Raw genomic sequence first — 16,372 nt, 5'->3', positions numbered from 1 at the left:
GCTGTGCCGCTGAGCTAAATCCCCAGCCCCTGGCCTTTAGTGTTGTAATCTGAAAAATTGAAATAGTAGCAGAACCGACCTCACAGAGTGGTTCTGCATATTTAATCTAATGCTATATGCAAAGAGTAATTTACTAAATATGTAGGCAAAAAAATATGTAGGCATTGTTATAAAGTGTGTATTAGATCATGAACTCTCATGAAGTTAGGCGGGAGACTCTAGTGTATCCTCATTTTACAGATGAGGAAACCTGACAGGAGGTGCTGGTATGGATGGTACCTGTAAGGAATGAGGGAGCTGGTCACGGTGTCACACGCCTGTAATCCCAGCACCTGGGAGGCTGAAACAAGAGGATCTCATCTTCTAGACCAGCTTGGGCAATTTAGTGAGACCTTGTCTCCAGAGAAAGTGGCAGGAGGGAGGGCGTGGGATGTAGTTCAGTGTAAAGGCCCTCGGCTCAACCTTCAATACCCCCAATAAACACGTACTAGAATGAGTGAGGAGGAGCTCCCACTTGACAGTAGGGTTCACAGGTTCGGTGATCTCCGCTGGGGGAAGCACAGAGGCAGGAGGCGGACGAAGCAGAGTGACCTGGGCCTGCACCTGCGCGGCTCCCCTAATCCGCGGCCCAGGGCTCCCTCCGGTGGCCGAAACCAAGAGCGCAGCCGGCGGGCTGCACCGGCGCGAGGGGCGGGTCCCCGGTGGGGGTGAGGAACGAAGTCGGCCCGAAGCCGGGCCGGGCAGACGTTCTAGGCGGGTTTTGGGACGCTGCAGAACTAGGGTTCCGGAAGCACTCGACCACACTGCCTGCAGTTCCTGGCAGCGCACCTGGGCCAGGTATCGGCCACGCCCACTCCGCAGTGCCTTCTGCCGTCACCACACTCCTGCTTCAAGTTGCAGCTCCTCCCGGGGGCAACTCAGAGCTGAGGGGGTCTGGCCTGCAGGTTGGGCGCCCGTTTGCACCAGGTAATGGGGTTTGTAGGGATGGGGGCTCGCGCCCAACTAGAGGCGCAGGTCTACAGGACAACAGCTCAGCCCCTGGGACACACGTGGACCCGGTTGGCGCCGGCAGGGCCGCTAGGGGCGGTGCTTATGGGACACGCCTATGGGGCGGGGCCTACGTCGCGGACCAATAGGACGTCTTGCGGTGGGGGTAGGCTCCGGGCCTGGCCTCCCGGTAGCCGGCTGTCTTTTCCGGCACCCGCGCCCCCTCCGCGCGTAGTGGTCCCCTACTTGCGCGGGGATCACCCCGAGCAGCCGCATCCTCCGGGTGGTGAGTGAGCTGCTTGGTGCGCCTGGCTTGCGAAAGGGACATCTTGCCCACCCCCTGCAACCCGCTGTGGGAGCAAGTGGGCAGGAGCCGATGGGTGGGGGGAGGAAGACCCCGGGGACCTTGTGTGGTGCTGCACAAGCCGGCCTGGGTTTCTATTTCGGGATTCGAAGGATGTGTTTGGGTTGGTAGAGTTTGCGGGGTGCTCTTCGTATGGATGGGTGGAATCTGGTAAGGCTCTGGAGAGGAGGGCGCCGGAGATGGTGGAGGGAAGGAGGGAGGTTTTGGAAGATTGGGAAGTTTTTCGTGAGTACGGTGATCGGTGATCGTGGTGGGGGACTTGCGCCGCCGGTCAGGACTGGAGGAGGGCGGTGAGGAGGGCAGCCAGCTCGTAACTTACTTCCCTTTTGAAGGATGCGTTTCCTCCTGCACCACTAGTTAAAGGGGGAGAGGCTGGAGAAATCCGGGCTGCCACGCATCTGTGTCCCTTTCCAGAGCTGTGCATCCCCAGTTTCAGGGACATGAGGGAACGGGCGGCCCTCACAGGAACGGACACAGTTCCTCACAGGCCTAGATGCTCATGCCTGGCGGTTGGGGGCCTACAACTGTGGGGCTGTGGGGCAGTGGCTGGGACCGTCTGGAGCCCATGCACCCTTTAGAGTTCCGGTCAGGGTGTGTGTGTCTTTGCAGCCCTCTTCTGGGGAGTGCTTTTGAGGATTTCATTAGGTGCTTTTGTTTTTGTACTGGGGATCAAACCCAGGGCCTTTGCACTAGACTACATCTGCAACCCTTTTGGTTTATTTTTATTTGGAGACAAGGTCTCCCCAAGTTGCTAAGCTGCCCAGGCTGGGCTTGAACTTTCAATCCTCCTGCCTCAGCCTCCCAGAGTGCTGAGATTACAGGTGTGTACTACTATGCCAGGCTTGTTACAGTTTTTTTTGGAGGGAGGTTGAGGCGGGGCGAAGAACTGCTATCCATGCAGCATAATCTCTTGCAGGCCACCTAACCCATTTGTGGCTTCCTGGCTCTGTGTTCAGCCATGGCCAGCGAGAGCTCACCTCTGCTGGCCTACCGGCTCCTGGAGGAAGAAGGGGCTGCCTTCCCTGCCAGTGGAGCTGGAGGTCCTGGAGGGGCGCCTGCCCGCAAGCTGTCCACCTTCCTGGGTGTGGTGGTGCCCACGGTCCTGTCCATGTTCAGTATAGTTGTCTTCCTGCGGATTGGTGAGTGGAGGGAGGACTTACTGGGCTGAGGAGTAGGACTGAGATGGGGCTGGGGGCACCCTGGGGGAGGTGGGGGATAGAGAGCAGGAGGAAGAGTGTGAAGCCATGGCCTGGATTCTGCTGTCCAGTGGGACAGGGGTAGGGGTGGGAGGTGGGAGTGCCCGATGACCTGGTTTGTCCCTCCCACCCAGGGTTCGTGGTGGGCCATGCTGGACTGCTTCAGGCCTTGGCCATGCTACTGGTTGCTTATATCATCCTGGCACTCACGGTCCTGTCTGTCTGTGCCATCGCCACCAATGGAGCTGTCCGAGGAGGCGGAGCCTACTGTATCCTGCACCTTGGATGGGCTGGGGTCTAGGCTGTTCCCTTTTCCAGGATGTATGGGAAAGAGGCCAATAGCCTCTATTTGCTGGGGGCAGGGCAAATTCTAATGAATGGCCAGGCTAGGGTAATAATGCTTACCAACATTAGCTGGGCATGGTGGTGCATACCTGTAATCCCAGCACTGTGGAAGGTTGAGGCAGGGAGGTCACAAGTTTAAGCCTAGGGCAATTTAGCAAGACTGTATTAAAATTTTAAAAAGATAACTGGTTATGGTGGCGCATACCTGTGATCCCAGCACTCAGGAGGCTGAAACAGGAGAATTGCCATTGAGTTCAAGGCTAGCCTGGACTGCATGGTGAGAAACCTTTTGCAAAAAACTTTAAAAAAGGGCCGGGGATATGGCTCAGTGGCACAAGTGCCTGCCTAGCAAGCGCAAGGTCCTGAGTTCTAGTCCCGGTACCCACCCTCCCCCCCAAAAAAAACCTTAAAAAAAGAAACCAGGTGTGGCACACACCTGTAGTCCCAGCACTCAGGAAAGCTGAGGCAGGAGGATTGTTGTGAGTTCAAAGCAAGCCTGGGCTATAAAGTGAGCTCAAGGCCAGTCTGAAGTGCATAGCCAGACCCTGTGTTAAAAAAAAAAAAACAAACTGAAAAAATAAGTAAATAAAATAAAAAGATGATCAATATTGCCCTATGTGTTAGTATTACTGTCTAATCTCCTTTTTGATTGGATAGTAATCATTTTACAGATGAAGAAACTGGAGTTCAGAGGGTACTAGGGACTTGTGCAAAGCCACAAGGCTGGAGTGGCTATACCTGGATATTTGCTACAGCTGGGAACTGAGCTGTCATGGCAGGACGACGGGTCTGGAGGGCAGCTGCAGAGGCAGATTCCTGCTGCAGCTCTTCCTCATGCTGCGTTTCAGTTTCTTTTCCCTTAATGCTCACTCCTGCTTCCATGTTTAGTCATGATCAGCCGGACCCTGGGGCCTGAGGTTGGGGGCAGTATCGGCCTTATGTTCTACCTGGCTAACGTCTGTGGCTGTGCCGTCTCCCTGCTGGGGCTGGTGGAGGCCGTGCTGGACGTCTTCGGGGCTGGTCTGTGTTCTCCCTACCTGGTCTACGCAATTCTACTGGTTTATGGGGTCTGGGATTGTGGATGCGGGAGAGGCACATTCTGTCCAGGAGGATGTATTCTCTTGGTTTGCAAGAGAGGTGGCCATCCCAGAGATTGTTCCTGCCCACAGAGAGCTTGTTGCCATCTACCCAGGGAGGCCAGCCTAAGAGTCCTTGAATTAACATAGCAGGATTGGTACCCACCAGGGAGCACTAAAATGCTGGGCCGAGGCTCAGCTGGGAAATGGAGAAGGTGGCTGCTCTGCCAGTAGGTGGGTGGAGAGGGATAGGCCCTGCCTTTCATCATGACTGGGGGGGTGGGTCACCTCCCTGGGGTCAAGCCTTCTGACTCTAACCCTGCCTTTCTCCAGAACCCATGGGGTCCAGTGGGCTCCGGGTCCTGCCGCAGGGTTACGGCTGGAACCTGCTCTATGGCTCCCTGCTGCTGGGCCTCGTAGGTGGCGTGTGCACATTGGGAGCTGGCCTCTATGCCCGGGCCTCCTTCCTTACATTCCTTCTGGTGTCCGGCTCCCTGGCTTCCGTGCTGATCAGCTTTGTGGCTGTGGGGCCCAGGGACATCCCTTTAGCTCCTCGGCCCGGTGCCAATGGCTCCTCTCTGCCAACCCGGTTCGGCCACTTCACTGGCTTCAACATCAGCACCCTGAAGGACAACTTGGGCGGTGAGCTGGGCTGTGCAATGCCAGGGTCCTTGGGTAAGGAGTGGGCATGGGTGCAGACTGGGCCCTTGAGTCCCTGCAGCAGAACCTGGACCACAGAGCAGTACAGTCCAATTCACATGAGTGCGGAGCATTTTGGGCTGGTGGGGAGAGGCCATGGGGCAGTCCTTGCCGTAGAGGAACCTGTGTTCAGGTGGGAGGAACCAGACGTGCGGGAAACAAGTAGCACAGTAAAGCTGAGGAAGGAGACCTGACTATGGGCTGGGCAGGCAGGAGTGGGGGCAGTTCAGATCGGAGCTGGAGGCAGGGGAGGAAAAACAGAATGGGGTGAGGGGCAAAGGGGGCAGTGCAGGGCCAGCAAAGGGGTCAGGGCTGGGTCTTGGTGAGGGCACCAGAGGGAAGACAGGGGCATTGTGAATGTGAGGACAGGGTGGCAGGGACCCAGTGCGGGCAGCCCTATAAGGATGCTGACATCCTGTCCTTCCTGGGAACAACCCTTCAGCTGGCTACGCCGAGGACTACACCACGGGGGTCATGATGACCTTTGCCAGTGTCTTTGCCGTCCTCTTTAATGGCTGCACAGGCATCATGGCCGGGGCCAATATGTCAGGTGAGAGTCCCTGCCTGCGCCTCCTGGGGGTGGGCTGCCGCCCAGAGGGTGTAGGGGGATGGTGAGTGGGCTGACCTCTCTCTGCTTCCCTCCCTGCAGGGGAACTGAAGGACCCCAGCCGGGCAATTCCTCTGGGGACAATCATTGCCGTGGCCTACACTTTCTTCATCTACATCCTGCTTTTCTTTCTCTCCAGCTTCACTTGTGACAGGTGCCTGGGGTGGGGGCTGAGCTAGGCCCTTGAGGGGTGGGTGAGACACTGCAGTGGGCTGGTGCCCTTGGGTCACCTCGAAAAGGGCAGGCTAGGGGGGCAGGTATTTGTGTTGTTGTGGAGGAGGGGCAAGGGGAAAGTTTCTCCCTTTGGGAAAGAGATAGAGCTGCCGCCGCCCCTGGGGAGTGCTGGCTACATGGTGATAGCCAAGTTGTAGCCAACAGCTGCCACATACCTGGTTCAGTTGTGAGCCCTTAGTTTGAGGGGTGGGCTGGGGCTGGCTTTTGCTGATAAATATCTGTGCAAGTATCTGGCTTCTGCATGCACGGTTGGGAACGACCACTGGGTAATGAAGTATGAGGCCGACCAGCAATGATCAATGACTACCAAGTACATTCCTTGGCATATTTAAGGTACAGTATCAAGAGGGGTGCACTCTGGTAGCTGGACGCAGGAGGATGACAAGTTTAAACAACCTGGACGACTTAGCAACTTTGCAAGACCGTGTCTCAGAATTTAAACAAAAACCATAGGTAGGGCTGGGGATATAGCTTAGTGTGAGGCCCAGGGTTCAAACCCCAGCATAGCTGAAAAGAAAGATGTGGGGTCTCTCTGATCTTTGAGATGAGGGCTGAGATCAGTTGCAAGGACCCAGCTTTTAACCACACAGTGTCCAGAGCATTTTTTTCTCACCAGGACCCTTGATGGATACTCGTGGGCGGATGGATTGATACCCATATCCTCCTACCCCTCTCCCCCCCAGGACCCTGCTACAGGAGGACTACGGGTTCTTTCGCGCCATCAGCCTGTGGCCCCCTCTGGTGCTGATTGGCATCTACGCCACGTCGCTGTCGGCCTCCATGAGCTCACTCATCGGTGCTTCCCGCATCCTGCATGCCCTGGCCCAGGATGACCTCTTTGGTGCGTTTTCCTCCGGCTCCTCCTGGCTCTGAGCACACCTGCCCGGTCTGTCTGAGTCCCTGCTTGGCTCGGGCTAATGGGACAGCTGTGACTGTGTTTTTACAGGAGTGATCTTGGCCCCAGCCAAGGTCATATCCAGAGGAGGAAACCCCTGGGGGGCTGTCTTGTATTCTTGGGGACTCGTGCAGGTAAGCCTTCCCTTTGAGCTGCCCTGCCTTCATCCTCTAGCTCCCAGGAGAGGATCAACTTAGGTATGGGTGAGGCCTGTATGGAAAGGTGGAAACATTGGCATGTCACTGGAACCCATTAGCATTTCTTGGGGGTTCATTGGCACTTCTTGGGGTACATGTACTGGCATTTCATGGGGATACGTTGGTACTTTTGGGGTGCTCTGGCACTCTGACTAATGCCCCACTTCTTGGTCCCTGCCCAGCTGGTGCTCCTGGCGGGGAAGCTGAACACACTGGCCGCCATCGTCACAGTCTTCTACCTGGTGGCTTATGCTGCAGTGGATCTGTCCTGCCTCAGCCTGGAGTGGGCCTCAGCCCCCAACTTCCGGTGAGACACTCACATGCCCAGGTCCCCAGGGCAGAGGAGGAAGGAGAAGGAAAGATGAGCCCAGGAGGGTGGGCTGGGGTGAGGCGGCCAGGGCCGACCTGAGTTCCCTTCCTGCCCCTTCTCCACCGCCAGCCCCACCTTCAGCCTGTTCTCCTGGCACACTTGCCTGCTGGGCGTGGCTTCCTGCCTGCTCATGATGTTCCTTATCAGCCCCGGGGCCGCCGGGGGCTCCCTGCTCCTCATGGGCCTGCTTTCTGCCCTGCTCACAGCTCGAGGAGGCCCCAGCAGCTGGGGCTACGTCAGCCAGGCCTTGCTCTTCCACCAGGTTGGGGGGAGCTTTTGGGAAGGGCGGATGAGGGGCCGTCTGGGAAAGTCCCCCACCCACACGAACACTCCCACCCCACCACCTCATCCTGGTTCCCAGGTGCGCAAGTACCTGCTCCGGCTGGATGTCCGGAAGGACCACGTGAAGTTCTGGCGGCCTCAGCTGCTGCTCCTGGTAGGGAACCCCCGGGGCGCCCTGCCTCTGCTGCGCTTGGCCAACCAGCTCAAGAAGGGGGGGCTGTATGTGCTGGGCCACGTCACCCTGGGAGACCTTGGTGAGTTCCGTCCCACTTGTTCCCACCCTTCCCAGTCTCCTCCATCTAGACACAGCTTCTTTTTTTTTTTTTTTTTTTTTTTTTTTTTTTTTGTCTTTTTGAGACAGGGTCTCGCTATGTGGTTCAGGCTGGCCTTGAGCTCACTTTGTAGCCCAGGCTGGTCTTGAACTCGCAATGATCCGCCTGCCTCAGCCTCCCAAGTGCTGGGATTACAGGCGTGCGCCACCACGCCCGGCCCTAGACATAGCTTCTGCTTCTGAGAGGACACTAGCCAGCCGAAGCCCCCTGCCCAGACCCCTGTGGGGTCTGGACTCTAGGAAGGAGTAAGTGAGCTTGGCCCACAGTGGCCACATTCTTTCTGTGCCTTCTCTGCAGACACACTGCCCTCGGATCCTGTGCAGCCGCAGTACGGGGCGTGGCTGAGCCTGGTGGACCGGGCCCAAGTGAAGGCCTTCGTGGACCTCACACTGTCCCCCTCTGTGCGCCAGGGGGCACAGCATCTGCTGCGGATCTCGGGTCTTGGTAAGCTGCTGCTTCTTCCTTTGGGGTACTCCTTGGCCCCTTTAAATCTCTACTCCCTTCCCTTAGAGAATAAGCCACAGATAGCAAACTACAAAAAGAGCTGACAATATAGTACAGATAAGACAGGGCTCACAGATAACAGCCACAGAAAGCATGTGATAAGGTCTATAGAGATGGAGAAGACTTGGAGTGACCCGTGGTTTTTTTTTTTCTTTTCTTTTTTTTTTTTTCCCTCTGAACCAAAAACTGGAGGACTGGCCTTGAGAATCTATTTCTAGGACAATGGGAGAATTATTTGCATCTTGGACTGCCCCATCAAAGCGCATGGTTTCTCACCACCAGTTTAGAAAAAGCAAGACCACTAGGCACTGATGTGGCCAGCAAAGGTTTTGTGGAGAGATGGTAACTCAGCCAGGTCTGTGAGAATTTGTGCCATGGGAGGGACCTAACATGGTCACTGACACCGCAAAAGGTGCTGGAGGTCGTGTGAGGTTGACACTTTCTTTTGTCTGTTTTTGTGGTACTGGGGATTGAATTCAGGGCCTTTGCACTGAGCTACATTCTCAGCCCTTTTAATTTTTTTTTTTTTTTTTGAGAAAGGGTCTTGCTAAGTCACTAAGAAGCCCAGGTTGGGCTTGGAGGTGGGATCCTCCTGTCTCAGCCATCCAGAGCGGTGGGATTACAGATCTGTGCCACTCGCTGCTGTGGAGCTGACACCTTTGGATGGGTTGGGACATTTCAAGCTTTGTGACTGTCAGCACTGGAGCCTCCAGCCTTGTGCCCCAGGCCCCACCAAGTCCACGCTTAGCCGCCTAGTCCTTCCTTAGTCCCAGGACAGTGTCTGTCACCTGAGTGCTCACCCCCTCCTCCACTTAGAGTCTGGCTAAAGTTCAACAGCACTGGACATTACTCTGCTTAGTGTGCGTCTGAGCCCTGCACAAGGTTTGGAGCAGGTAGGACTTGTTTAATTTGCGAGACCAGCTGGAATTCTGACCCGCTGGTAGGTGGGGGAGCATTATTGAGTTTGATCAGCCCCTGGGACATCTGAGGACCTGGTCTTTCCAAGTCCCTCCCAACCCCTTGTGCACAAAGACCACTGTGTTCAGGAAATGTATCCTTTTTTTTTGTTTTGGTTTTGGTGTTTTTCCAGTATCGGGAATCAAACTCATGACCTTGCGCTTGCCAGGCAGGCGCTGTGCCACTGAGCTAAATCCCCAGCCCCCAGGAAATGTATCCTATGGATAGTGGTAATAGCAAAAGGGAAAGCATTTTCTCCACACAGTAAATTCTGAGGCAGGTAGGATTTGAACTATACTTAGATATTGAGCAGTCGGTTTCATAAGAGGCCTCTGAGTCTCACTGTAAACTCAGCTTCATTGAAAGAAGGGAGGAATTAGGGGCTGGGGATTTAGCTCAGCGGCAAAAGCACTTGCCTGGCAAGCACAAGGTCGTGAGTTCGGTTCCCGGTACCGGAGAAAAACCAAAAAAAAAAAAAAAAAAAAGAAGGGAGGAATTACCTGATTCTACATTGATGATGCTTTTTCTTTTCTTTTTTTTTTTTTTTTCTCTCCTTTCCCCGCCCCCCCCCCCCCCTCCTTTTTTCTTCTTTTTTTTTTTTTTTTTTTTTTTTTTTTCTCTCCTTGTATTGGGGATTGAACCCAGGACCTAAAATTTTTGAGACAGGATCTTGCTGAGTTGCTCAGGCTGAGCTTGAATTTGCAGTCCTCCTGCCTCAGCCTCTGAGAGTGCTGGGATGATGTGTGTGCCAATACAGGGCTCACACTGGTGGTTCAAAATTTAAAAATCACAGCTGTGCATGGTGGCACATGCCTGTAATCCCAGCACTCAGGAGGCTAAGGCAGGACTGTTGCGAGTTCGAGGCCAGCCTGGGCTACAAAGTGAGCTCAGGGTCAGCCTGAATTACTATAGTGAGACCCTGTCTCAAAAAGACAAAAAATAAAATAAAATAAAATAAAAATAAAAATCACTTTGGGCATGGTGGTGCATACCTGTGATCCCAGTACTCGGGAGGCTGAAGCAGGCTGTGAGTTCAAGGCCAACCTGAACATAGCGAGATCCTGCCTCAAAAAACAAAAAACAAAACAAAAAAAAATCAGAAGTTGTGGTCAGGGATTTGGGATGTTGAGGTTGGTCCACACCCAGTTCAGTGGCCAAGAGGATGTCCTCTGGCGTGGGTAGACTGTGCTCTCTTCTGGTAGGACCTATCAGCCTCCAGGCTTTGGGCCAGTAACCTCACTGCGTGGGGCCTCAGGTTCCTTATCTGTAAAAGAGGAAGATAAACAGCATCTATCTCACAGCGTTGCTTCATGGTTCATAAGAGGTGAAATACAAAGTGTTGTCTACAGGGTGTGGCAAGCATGGGGATACTCACTGTCCCCTCTTAGGGACCTGGCTGAGGACCTGAGGCAGAGCAGTAGAAACAGACTGTTTTCTCTCCTCCCCTAGAGGGGTCTGGGTTACTGTTTTTCCCTCATGGTTGAACTTGTAAGTTTGAGTGTTTTGCCTGGCAGAATTAAACTCGTATTTCCCATCATGGAATAGGTGTGCTAACTGGGCACAATGGGTTATCTCAGCACTCTGGGAGGCTGAGGCAGGGACATCTCAAGTTGGACCTAGCCTGGGCAACTTAGCGACCTGGTGAGGAAAAAATAAAAAAAAAAACAACAGCAGAAGTAGCTCAGTGGGAAGGCCCTGGGTTTAATCCCCAGTACTGCAAAAAATAATACAGAACAGTGCTACTTCACCCGCTCTCCACACATTGCAATTGCTCATTATTTAAAAGAATCATAAGATGAACTTAGCCTAGTTAAGTGAGAGAGATGCATCATGGAGATAATCAAATAAACGCCTGTGAAAGTGTTAGGACAACAAAGTCCTGCAAACATGATGACACCATTCGTGCCCCCCAGCGCAGTGGGGCTGTCATTCCTTACAGCTGACACCCGTCGCAGGGAGCTCCAGCGAGTGCGAGTGGGCGGGAATCAGCATCCCCTAAACGCACCCTGGCTCCTGTCTCTGCCCGCAGGTGGCATGAAGCCCAACACATTGGTCCTGGGTTTCTACGATGATGCCCCGCCGCAGGACCATTTCCTGACAGATGCAGCTTTCATGGAGCCTGAGGAGGGCCCCCAGGAGGGGGCGTCCCCAGCTCTGAGCACCCTGTTCCCCCCACCCAGAGCTCCTGGGAGCCCCCGGGCACTCAGTCCCCAGGACTACGTGGCCACTGTGGCAGATGCCCTCAAGATGAACAAGAATGTGGTTCTGGCCCGGGCCTGCGGGGCTCTGCCTCCTGAGCGGCTGAGCCGGGGTTCTGGAAGCGCCTCGCAGCTGCATCACGTGGACGTGTGGCCCCTCAACCTGCTGCGGCCCCGGGGTGGGCCTGGCTACGTGGATGTCTGTGGTCTCTTCTTGCTGCAGATGGCAACCATCTTAGGCATGGTGCCTGCCTGGCACAGCGCCCGGCTACGAATCTTCCTCTGCTTGGGGCCTCGAGAGGCGCCCGGGGCCGCTGAAGGGCGGTTTCGGGCACTGTTGAGCCAACTGAGGATCCGGGCTGAGGTGCAGGAGGTGGTGTGGGGTGAGGGCGCTGGAGCTGGGGAGCAGGAGGAGGAGGAGGAGGAGGGGGACTTTGTGAACGGAGGGCGGGGTGATGCCGAGGCTGAGGCCCTGGCCTGCAGCGCCAACGTCCTAGTGCGGGCACAGCAGGGCCGAGGCACTGGGGGAGGACCCGGGGGGCCCGAGGGTAGGGATAGTGGCGAGGGGCCCACCACGGCCCTTACCTTCCTCTACCTGCCCCGGCCGCCCGCCGATCCTGCCCGCTACCCCCGCTACCTGGCGCTACTGGAGACTCTGAGTCGGGACCTGGGCCCCACACTACTCGTTCATGGTGTCACCCCCGTCACCTGCACTGACCTCTGAGGTTCCTTCTACCATGGATGGGTAGAGAGGGCTCAGGCTCATCCTGGTTAATGGACCATCCGCCCCCATTGGCCCTGCCCTTGCGATGCAGAGCTGAGAGGACTTTGTAAGGGGACCCTTGGTGGGGGCATTGCCCTGTGTTCTTTGGGAGAGGGGCCCAGGGCACTCATTGGGCTCTGTCCCCGCTGCCCTTAGAGGATGTGTGGAAACCCTTCCCCCACTGGCCTCTTGCTTCACTGGTGCCTTGACGGGAGGGGCTGGTCTCCTCTACGACTCCAGGCTACCTCAGTGTCCCCATCTTTGCCACAGATGCACCGGCACCTCCCCCTGGGAGGAGTGATGGTTTTGTTTTGTTTTATTTTTCTAACTCTGCTGACCGTGAATAAAAGACCAAAACACTACAATCTGGCTTGAGTACTGCTGGCGGGTGGGTAGGTGAGAAGGAGGCGGGCGGCAGGGAGAGGCCTGCATGGGGGTGGGGACCAGGAGTCTGGCAGGGAGGCTGCCACGTGCAGAGTTGGGGCGCCAGGCCTTGGGAGATCCTGGGACCTGGAGGCTGACGGGGCCTGTGCCTCCCGCCCGAGCGGCCCTCAAGCCCCTGAGACTGCTCCTGGGGAGAGCCCTCCCTTGCCCACCAGGAGGGGGCCGACTCTGGGAGGGCTCTGGGACGGCAGATTAGGGCCTAGGGGGCCACGTGACCCTCCCCCAGGAATGCGGTGACGTCACAAGGGGCGTGGCTGTCCCCAAAATTGGGGAGGAAGGGAAAAAAAGCTAGAGAAAGTTTCTTTCCTGGAGTCCCAAACGAGGTCTGGGACGGGAAGGGGGTGGGTCAAAGACACAGGACCAGGAGTTTGTGGGGCCCTGACTGCTGTTTGGAGTTACCCCATTCCAGGCCATGTCGGGACCCACCTGGCTCCCCCCGAAGCAGCCAGAGCTCTCCAGAGCCCCTCAGGGGAGAGCACTCTCCAGAGGTGCCCCAGGGCCACCACCAGCCCACGGAACAGGTAAGTAGCCCCCTATCCCATTGGCCAACGAACCAGCTCTAGGGCCGTTCACCTCTGTCCTCTACCTCCTGCCCCGGCCGGCCTGCTTCCTACTGCCCCTTCCCCACGCTGGCTGGGGTCACCGCATGAGTGCCCCCACCCTGGCGCCCCACTCCCTGGTTCCCAGGTGTACGGGAGGAGGGGAGTGGCAGAAAGGGTGGCTCTAAGAGGGTGTCCCTTCTCCATCTCCACCTTGGTCTCTATTTTCACCTCAGCACTCCAGCCCCATCCCAGAGCCAGTTTTTGCCCCCTCCCATCTGAGCAGTGTTACCAGCCCTCTGGGGGACCAGAGGATCGGGGGCCAGCCTGGGTGGGGTCCCATGGACCACCCCAGCGTTCGCAGGTGAGACGTGAGAGCTGGGGTTGGGGATGGGATATGGGGCGGCCTAGAGCCGAAGGGGTGCAGGGCTCGGGGCTGGAGAGGAGACATTGTGATCTGCATGCTCCCTGCTTTGATTCCTTCTCCAGGGGCTCACTCCAGAGCGGGGGTGCCTGCGCCCAGCAAGTCTGGATGCTGAGATAGATTCGCTGACCAGCATGCTGGCTGAGCTGGATGGGGGTCGTGGCCATGCGCCGCAGCGACCAGACCGACAGGTGACAGCCTGTCCTGTGTCTCTTACCCGGTCCTACTCTGTATTCTCAGTCCGTCCCACCCTGCCCATCTCCACTTGTGTTCTGTGTGAGGGGTGTCCACACCAGCATTGGGAATGGGAGCTTAGTGGAGGGCAGGACCTTGCCCAAATCCAGCACTTCCCTGGGGCCCGTACGTGGCATGGACTTGTGCAAACCTGGGTGCCGAAGTGGGCCCTGCTCACTGCCTCTGTGCTTCTCTTCCCAGGCTTATGAGCCCCCTCAGCTACCTGCCTATTGCTCAGGCTCCCTGAAGCCTAATGGAGGAGGGGGTGTTCCAGCCCCGCTGCTCCCAGCGTCCCCCTATGGGGGCCCCACTCCAGCCTCCTATGCTACTGCCAGCACCCCAGCTGGCCCTGCCTTCCCTGTGCAAGTGAAGGTGGCCCAGCCAGTAAGAGGCTGTGGGCCGCCTAGGCGGGGGGCCTTTCAGGCCTCAGGGCCTCTCCCAGGCCCCCACTTTCCTCTCCCAGGCCGAGGTGAAGTCTGGGGGCCTGGCTATAGGAGCTCCCGTGAGCCAGGACCAGCGGGTAAAGAAGAGGCAGCAGGGGTCCCTAGCCCTGGAAGAGGCAGAGGAGGCGGGCATGGACCCCAGGTAAGTTTGGGGTCTTCAGACAAGCCGGCACTGATGAGGTGGGGTGGGTGCTGGAGGGGGTTTTTAAGCTCTTGGTGTGGAGCATGGTTGGAGTCAAGGTTGTCCAGAGGGGAGGGGCTAGAGCTGCCCACTGGCTCTTGGGCTGAGATGATCTCAGATGAGCTTTCTGGGTGGAACTGCCTGGTACTTTTGAGGACGGGTAAAGCATTTGGAGTTAGATAGAAGCAACACCGAACTCCCATGATTCCCACCTGCAGGTTCCCCTGAGCCAGCCTCCGGAGGAAGAACTGGAGAGACTGACTAAGAAGTTGGTGCACGACATGAACCACCCGCCCAGCGGGGAGTACTTTGGTGAGATGACTCCGTGGGTGAGAATGGGGAGGAACAGCAGGTCTGGTGTCCCGGGTCTGTGTAGATCAATGTCATCCACCCCCTGTGTCCAGGCCGATGTGGTGGCTGTGGAGAAGATGTGGTCGGGGATGGGGCTGGTGTTGTGGCCCTCGACCGTGTCTTCCATGTTGGCTGCTTCGTGTGTTCCACCTGCCAGGCCCAGCTCCGGGGCCAGCACTTCTATGCTGTGGAGAGGAGGGCATATTGCGAGAGCTGCTATGTGGTGAGTGGCTGAGGTCGGCGGGGTGGGGTGGGGCTGGAATCACCACTGGGACACACAGGGCTCCCATGGGGGACCTGCTATTGAAACCCAAAAGAGGGATGGGGCTTGAAGCTGGGGACTCAGACTGATGTGCAAGTGAGGAAGGAATGAAGTGGCTAGGTACTGGCTGTTTAGGGGAAAGACAACAGTTTAAGTGGCGGCTTTTTTTTTTTTTTCTACTGGGAATCAAACTCAGGACCTTGCACTTGCCAGGCAGGTGCTGTGTTGCTGAGCTATATTCCTGGCCCAAGTGGAAGGCTTTTTAAGAGTAAAGGGAATGTGTGAAATTTCCACAAAAATCCCGTGAGGCAGAGATTATTACTGATTCATTTTATAGGATGTGGACGCTCAGGTTAAATTCCTTGTCTAGGAAGCTATAGTGCTGAGCCTCAGATCTGCTCAAGTCTGCTTTCCACTGAATCCTAGGCAGAGGCTTCATACATGCATGGCTGGGTTGGCAGCTGGCTTCCTTGCTGCTGTGGCTTCCCCCTGACCTTCTTGCCCTCTTTTCCAATAGGCCACCCTGGAGAAATGCTCCACGTGCTCCCAACCCATCTTGGACCGGATCCTGCGGGCTATGGGGAAGGCCTACCACCCTAGCTGCTTCACCTGCGTGGTGTGCCACCGTGGCCTGGATGGCATCCCCTTCACTGTGGATGCCACCAGCCAGATCCACTGCATTGAGGACTTCCACAGGTCAGGCCTGGGGCCTGGCTGTTTCAGGATGTCTGACCTCTTTCTCTGGCCCCTCCTGTGTTTAAATCCCTGGCCCTTTGTCTCTTTCTGATACCACTGTTTTCCCCAAGACCCAAGGGCATACCTTGGTACCTCCTGTGGTCTCCTGCATCCTACTTCTCTGGGCTGCAAGCCTGGGCCCTGACAGCTGCCTTGGTTCTCTTCCACCCCAGGAAGTTTGCCCCACGATGCTCAGTGTGTGGTGGAGCCATCATGCCTGAGCCAGGTCAGGAGGAGACAGTGAGAATTGTTGCTCTGGATCGCAGTTTTCACATTGGCTGTTACAAGTGTGAGGTGAGGGGGCGTGGGAAAGAGCAAGGGGTTCCAGGGCCTAGGGTACTGGGCAGGGCATCAAGGCAAAGAGACCCAGGGGCCTGAGTTGATGGAAAGCTGTTCTTCCTGCCAACAGGAATGCGGGCTGCTGCTATCCTCAGAGGGGGAATGTCAGGGCTGCTACCCACTGGATGGACACATCTTGTGCAAGGCCTGCAGTGCCTGGCGCATTCAAGAGCTCTCAGCCACTGTCACCACTGACTGCTGAGTCTTCTTACAAGCATCTGCTGCGATCTTAGTCCCCATCCATCACCTTCCCTGACATCTGCCTTTACAACTTTGTCACCAAATGCTGTTTTTTCTGCCTCCACTCATGAAATAATAATCTCTCAAGAGTTTACAAAACACTTTCAAGTCTGTGGTCTCACAGCAGCCCAATACAAGCATGACTGTTGTCACTGCAGAGCTGAGATGTGTTTT

General features: G+C 56.2%; 2 protein-coding genes across 7 annotated transcripts in view; both read left to right on the top strand.

Moving 5' to 3' along the window:
• Slc12a9 (solute carrier family 12, member 9) overlaps positions 1-11,674 on the top strand; it is a gene marked incomplete at its 3' end in the record, with an annotated part of 18,539 nt that extends 6,865 nt beyond the window's left edge. For 3 of the 6 annotated variants that reach the window (XM_013509457.1, XM_013509455.1, XM_013509456.1), the window contains 13 exon segments: positions 2,268-2,490; positions 2,682-2,816; positions 3,781-3,912; positions 4,302-4,610; positions 5,110-5,217; positions 5,317-5,428; positions 6,192-6,349; positions 6,455-6,537; positions 6,783-6,907; positions 7,040-7,232; positions 7,332-7,506; positions 7,882-8,028; positions 11,075-11,674. In XM_013509457.1, the coding sequence (XP_013364911.1) occupies positions 2,310-2,490; positions 2,682-2,816; positions 3,781-3,912; positions 4,302-4,610; positions 5,110-5,217; positions 5,317-5,428; positions 6,192-6,349; positions 6,455-6,537; positions 6,783-6,907; positions 7,040-7,232; positions 7,332-7,506; positions 7,882-8,028; positions 11,075-11,674 (2,458 nt within the window). 6 annotated transcript variants of the gene reach the window in all.
• A 289-nt stretch (positions 11,675-11,963) lies between these two features.
• Positions 11,964-16,362, top strand: Trip6 (thyroid hormone receptor interactor 6). The gene is made up of 9 exons (XM_005413686.2): positions 11,964-12,971; positions 13,226-13,353; positions 13,479-13,604; positions 13,849-14,232; positions 14,490-14,583; positions 14,676-14,845; positions 15,402-15,580; positions 15,793-15,913; positions 16,029-16,362. Exons 1-9 carry the CDS (start codon positions 12,863-12,865, stop codon positions 16,158-16,160), a joined length of 1,443 nt encoding a protein of 480 aa, XP_005413743.1. The 5' UTR covers positions 11,964-12,862; the 3' UTR covers positions 16,161-16,362.
• The last annotated feature ends 10 nt before the right edge of the window (positions 16,363-16,372 follow it).

Source organism: Chinchilla lanigera, unplaced genomic scaffold, assembly GCF_000276665.1.
Source record: "Chinchilla lanigera isolate Chin_1 unplaced genomic scaffold, ChiLan1.0 scaffold00172, whole genome shotgun sequence".
NCBI lineage: Eukaryota > Metazoa > Chordata > Mammalia > Rodentia > Chinchillidae > Chinchilla > Chinchilla lanigera.
Note: the sequence above shows the minus strand (reverse complement) of the source record. Positions and strands in the feature narration are given on the sequence as shown.